Source organism: Temnothorax americanus, unplaced genomic scaffold (genome assembly GCF_048541705.1).
Source record: "Temnothorax americanus isolate GAGA-0224 unplaced genomic scaffold, ASM4854170v1 Scaffold76, whole genome shotgun sequence".
Taxonomy (NCBI): Eukaryota; Metazoa; Arthropoda; class Insecta; order Hymenoptera; family Formicidae; genus Temnothorax; species Temnothorax americanus.
In genome coordinates this window covers 626965-633109 of record NW_027509799.1, presented here as the reverse complement: position 1 = coordinate 633109, position 6145 = coordinate 626965, and the positions used below count along the sequence as shown (strand labels likewise).

General features: G+C 41.2%; 1 protein-coding gene across 1 annotated transcript; it reads left to right on the top strand.

The window, feature by feature from the left end:
* The first annotated feature begins 1239 nt into the window (after nt 1–1239).
* LOC143906804 (uncharacterized) lies at nt 1240–2875 on the top strand. The gene is made up of 4 exons (XM_077423056.1): nt 1240–1679; nt 1761–2058; nt 2506–2686; nt 2775–2875. Exons 1-4 carry the CDS (start codon nt 1240–1242, stop codon nt 2873–2875), a joined length of 1020 nt encoding a protein of 339 aa, XP_077279182.1.
* Nucleotides 2876–6145: the final 3270 nt, after the last annotated feature.

Here is a 6145-nt window from a genome sequence, read left to right as displayed (position 1 = left end):
TTCACTGGACCCCGTTCATTCACTGGCTGGTTTACCCTACCTTACCGATGGATGGAGTGCGTCGAAACGAGAGTGGCATCGTGAATTTGGATAACGCTGAGGGACCGGGTACTCACTGGGTGGCATACGCGAAGAGGGGAGATCGAGCCATATATTTTGACAGTTATGGCAATCTTCGACCGCCGAGAGAATTGGTGCTGTATCTAAAGAACAACGTGACGCAAATCGAGTACAATCACACACCTTATCAACGATACGATCAGAGCAATTGTGGACAACTGTGTCTGCGCTTTCTACAGACGGTTGATGCTCAATTTAAAGCCTGGCGTTGCATTGTTTGAACTCAGTATTCATTCAAACATGTCACTGACATTTACGCTCACCGACAAGAATAGCATCCTCGCGGTAAGCTACTTTCCCACCGTGGATTTGAGCGACGGTGATTATGAGCTCGGTCTGACAGATTTCGAAACCTATTACACGATACCGAATGTAAATTCTTCGAACAATAAATTCTACTTTGACGACAAGGAGATTACCGTTCCCAAAGGATCATACGAACTGCGTGATATACACACGTATTTGAAACAATCAATTTTACAATTGGACCAATCTAATAATATTGCGAGAAAGAAACATGTCGGCGAAGATGAAGAATATCCGTTGATTATTCGAGCCAACAACAATACGATGAAGAGCGAGATCAAATGTGCTTATCGGGTAAATTTCGCCAAACCGAACAACATTGGATCGCTGCTGGGATTTTCAGCGAATCGCGTGCTGGAGCCGCGACAATGGTATGAATCGGACGTTCCGATAAATATCATCAGTGTAAACATCATTCGCATAGAGTGTAACGTGACCGCGGGCGCGTACAGCAACGACAAGTACGTGCACACGATACATGAGTTTTCGCCGAGTGTGCCACCGGGATATAAGATATCGGAAACGCCGGCGCAGATCATTTACCTTCCGATCATCGTACGGAGCATTACTGATCTAACGATTCGTGTCGTGGATCAGGACGGCCGATTGATTGATTTTCGTGGAGAAGAGATCACCGTTAGATTGCATGTGCGAAGACGACGACTGTGGTAAACCGTGAGATGCTCATACTGAACGAAGTGGAGAAGGTGCGACAGACGAGTAACAAAATTAAAGAGACAATCCGATCGCCAAAGAAGAAACTCACTGCGTTGAACGTTGAATTTTTGAAATCATTGAGTTTCGTCATACGAAATGGCTAATATCTTGAACATTGAAGGTGAACCGATCTTTGACGATAGCGTCGTCAAGATTGAAACTCACACGTACAATCCGTACGCCAATACGACGTTTGCACACAACGATGAGATAAGAATACCCATACAACAGCAAGATTTATACACGTTGCCGTGTGAAAGCTTTCTCTACGTCGAAGGACGATTGGTAATAAAGAGAAGGAATGACGATGAGTCTCAGGCAATGCTTGTAAATAATTGTGCAGCATTCATGTTCGATGAGATTCGATACGAACTCAACGGTGTGGAGATTGATCGCAACAGAAACGTTGGAATAACCAGTACCATCAAGAACTACGTATCGCTATCGTATAATGAATCTCAACTCATGCGGAATGCTGGCTGGGACGTTACATCGAGCATACCGGAAGGATATTTCAACTTTTGCGTACCGCTCAAGTTGTTGCTGGGCTTTTGCGAGGATTACAAACGCGTCGTTGTTAATGCTCGTCACGAATTAATTTTGATACGTGCGCGTAGCGACAACAATTGCATTATAGGAGATCCGGCGACGGAGCCGGAAATCGAACTGTTTAAAGTACAGTGGCGAATGCCTCACGTTACGTTAAACGAGGTTAATAAACTATCCTTGTTACGGGCCTTGGGGAGCGGGCGATATCTTAGTGTCAGTTTTCGTTCGTGGGATCTGTACGAGTATCCACTCTTGCAGAGCACGACCAAGCATTCGTGGGCTGTCAAGACTGCGACTCAGTTAGAAAAGCCGCGATACGTTATTTTTGCGCTGCAGACCGGCCGCAAGAACATCATGTCTCAAAATGTTAGCGTATTCGATGACTGTAATTTGACCAATGTCAAACTTTATCTAAACTCCAAATTTTATCCGTACGATGACTTGAACTTAGATTTTACTAAAAATTGATACAGCCTTCTTTTTGATATGTACGCGCGTTTTCGTAAAACTTATTACGGATACGATTCCAGTGATACGCTTTGCAGCTTGTATACATTCCTGATGGAAGGACCTTTTGTTGTCATCGATTGCTCGCGACAAAACGAGTCTGTCAAGAGCGCCACCGTGGATGTGCGAATAGAATTTGACTGTAAATAAAATGTACCTGCAAATACTACCGCCTATTGTCTCATCTTGCATGATCGCGTAATCGAATACTGCTCGCTGTCTAATGTAGTGCGCAAACTCATGTAAATCGCCATGTTGACAAATAATCCGATATAAGAGCGACATATGTAGCGCGATATGGTACAGTACGGATCATTCCTTCGTTGCATTATGATTGTGCCAACGTTTGTCGATCTGAAAGGTTTCATCGTCGGGCTGAAATTTGTCGCAAAGGAGGCAGCGGTGCTGAGGAACGGGACCGTTCTGGAGCATTACATCTTTACGTGCCCCATGCCGTGGAGTCTTCTCACAAAATCTGACAAGTCATGTGCTTCCTGGCTGATTGCATCACCATGGATTACCATGGGATGAGGGAAACGTGCCATACGGTATGGTAAAACGCTTAATTACATCAGCCGTGCTTGGTACAGAAGAGGATGACGAGATACCGACTCTCGTGTACGTCAAGAGATGCCAGAAACGGAATGGCTGGTGGATCTACTTGAGAATTATGTGACAAAAAAGCTGATCATCGGGACTTTGGATGCGGATTACGAAGATGTCAAATCTTTAAATAATCTAGATGTTACTAACACTATGCGATGTGGAAAACATGTTAAAAATTGTGCATTACAAAATGTATTAAAATTATTTAACTGGTGGTCGCGACGTTAGAAAAATTGGGATCTTTTAAAAAAATAAATTATATATAATTTTACAATGCTTTATTTTTTTTCCCCATTCCCATTAGTTGTTAGAGGTTTCCCTCTCCTAATTTCTCCCACCACATCATAATTTTTAAGGTAGGGTGTTGTCGTGTATAATTGGTTCATTTTCCACTTCTTAGTCATTGGTATGATTTTTTATAACTTCTATGTAAGCACCGCTGACATTGGTGCTTGAAAATGTTAAAGAAAGAGGAATTATTCCTTCCCTTATAATTTTTCATCTACGCGCGCCGTCCAATTTTTCTAAAAGGTTGCAAACGGAGTTAACGTTTTAACTAGTGTTACTAAGTTAAAATCAATCGAGTCTCATCGTTTAAAGCAACTTCAACAGTGAAAACAGTATACCTCTTACGGAGTAATAAGAACAATGGCTGGTCGCAGTGAAAACATAAATAATTCTGAAAAGTGGATGTTCACTCGCGATATTCCCGATAAGGTACTTCGCGGCTTTGAGGAAAGCAGCACAAGTATGAATTATTACGTACCGTATTAGTCCAAGATCCCAGGGCTCCCAGACGTAACTTATTTTGTGAAAGACAAAATGTGGGACATTGAGTAGTGTTCATATGAACTTTGAATACCTGCGTACCTGCAAAGGTGGTTAGACGGCCGATTTACAGGTACCAGGTGAGAAAGGTAAGTAAAAATAGGACTAATTTAACTTAAATTCTGACGGCTGATTTTTATATATACTTTATAAAATATTATTACAAAATAATATTCAACACTGCCAAACACTTTTCGCCGGCCATAACTTTCGCCAGACGCTTTAAAGCTCCCAATAAAAAAAAATGAACTTTACTTACATTCTGACGCTTGATTTTTATATATATTACTTAGGGGACTATTTCAAAACTATATGTGCTTAGCCAGACAAATCGTAAGGGCCAAACATCCCCCCAGACACCAAAAACATTCAGCCGTGAGTATGAGCGCGAGGATACTATGCTCGCGTTTTAAAGCGAATTTTCGAAAATATTAAGTTAATTATCAATAATTATTCATTTAAAAGTATTTTACTGTCCCTTAATCGTCCTGGTCATCATCGTTAGGGTCATTAGAAACTTCATCATCAAACCTATCATGATACTCTATATTCAAGTCATCATCATCATCTTTATCATTATCGTCGCTAGCAGCTTCTTCTGTAAAAATAAATAAACAAATTAAAAAACAAACAACTAAGAATATAATAATTTCAAAATTTAAAGTTAATGTAAAATACCTGTGTTCTCCTGAAGCGTTTCACTGACAAAACCCGGTAATTGGTCACCATCAAACCAGTGAAAATGGTACTGGTTTTTTTTCCAATGTCCAGCCATTGTTCTCAGGAGTGAAAATGCTTGGTTTTTTTTCATTAGCATTATTCCATATACTTGAAATGTAATTTGCCCTACGAAATTGTTGGAAAAGCTCACTTTTACATGGCGGTAGATTGCTCGCATCAAAGTTTTTTATGTTTTTGGGGTTAAATTCTTTATTTACATCAGAAACGGTGTAGTTATTTATGAACAGCTGAAGCCTGGCAGCATCCACGTCAAGTGTTCCAGTAACATTGTAAATGTCGCAGATGAAATTCTGTATTTTGTTGAACATATCTTGTTGTATATTGTGATTTGTAAATGACTCTGGTTCGCCGAATTCCATAAAAACTTGTTGAGATACTCATATTTTTTCTTCAATATATTAAATGGTCTTTGTTTCCCTTTCTTGAAGAAAGAAGGATTATAGTCACATCCAGTGAGAGCATGAAATCCGGGTAAACTTCTACACAACGACATTCCTAAGTACTCGTAAATCTTCGTTAAGTCAATATATCTTTGCTTATTTCCAGTGCCTGTGAGTATCCATACCTTTAAATCGTCATTTTTTAAATTATGCATATTACCCAACATTATCGTTGCAATATCAGTATCAGAACATCTAATTACAAAATTTGCCTGAGCATCAATATACAAATATGATAAATAATTTTCGTGTCCGCTTCTTCATGCTCTGAACATTGTTACGTCCAACCCCGGGATTAGGATGTGAAGATCTGGGAAGCAAGGAAAAGGCTAGCCAGAGGGGTCGGGGGAAGGGAGGACGCAGCTAGATACTTACAAATGTCGCTCGCAAGTACGCGCTCGGAAACGCGTGGCGCGAGCCGAACGCACTTTTACGACTCAGAAAGGGTCAACGTCTGTAAAGACCCTAGGACGCCTTTCATGAGCGGTGCGATCGTCGGTCCTTTTTCGAGTCAGAGAATTTAATCCCTTTAACTCAGGATCGGACCGTGCAATTTCGAGAGGTGGATGGTAGGATGAGGTCTCAATTTAATGAAAGAAACATTTTATTTTAGAAATAAATAGAACATTTATTACAAATTAACATAGAATTTATTAATGACATTGAGTAAAGAAAAAAAAATCAGGCGATAGTACAATAATAAACAAATCCAGATAAAGGGTAAATGTATTAAATGTAGGTGTGACATGTGTGTATATTTCTCGCGGGTAATACATAGGTGCGGGGGTGATTGGGCAGGATCTTTAAGGAAAACCTACTTGATAATGAACATCCTGCCCGCTATTATTACAATCGGAATTAGTAGTAATTTTACATGAATTTAGTGTGTAAATTAATTTAAGTCGGCCTTAAAATTAAAGTTGTATTTAAATTATGAAGTTAAAAACATATAAAAAATAAGGTTAATTTCTACAGTTATTAATCTAATGTTATGGTCTCAGGATCGAGGGTCGAGGCAGTCGAGGAGGTTGGGGACGGACTTCGGGAAGAGGAGGGGGAATCGGGAGGTTCTAAGAAGCGGACTGGATCGGGGTTAACGGGGACCACGCGAGGCAGGACCACGCGAAACGGACCCACACGGCAAATAGGGCGATGTTCGACTATTGGGCGGGAGGGTAGGACGACTGGGTGATAGGGCAGGATGGTAGCGGGACAATCCTGGTTCGAACAACCGGGTTCTTTCGTAGAAGCTAGTAGGGGCGGTGGGGTGGCGAGTCGCGGAGGACCGGCGTTGAGCCGCTCCCGGGGGAGTTCGACCTCCCGTCGCGCCC

What these genes read in the sequence shown, in the direction of transcription:
- LOC143906804 (XM_077423056.1), top strand. Translation starts at nt 1,240, where the DNA reads ATGGCTAATATCTTGAACATTGAAGGTGAACCGATCTTTGACGATAGC. An exon ending in AGAACATCATGTCTCAAAAT is followed by an intron (nt 2,059 to 2,505) that starts GTTAGCGTATTC and finishes GATATGGTACAG; the next exon opens with TACGGATCATTCCTTCGTTG. An exon ending in CACAAAATCTGACAAGTCAT is followed by an intron (nt 2,687 to 2,774) that starts GTGCTTCCTGGC and finishes TAATTACATCAG; the next exon opens with CCGTGCTTGGTACAGAAGAG.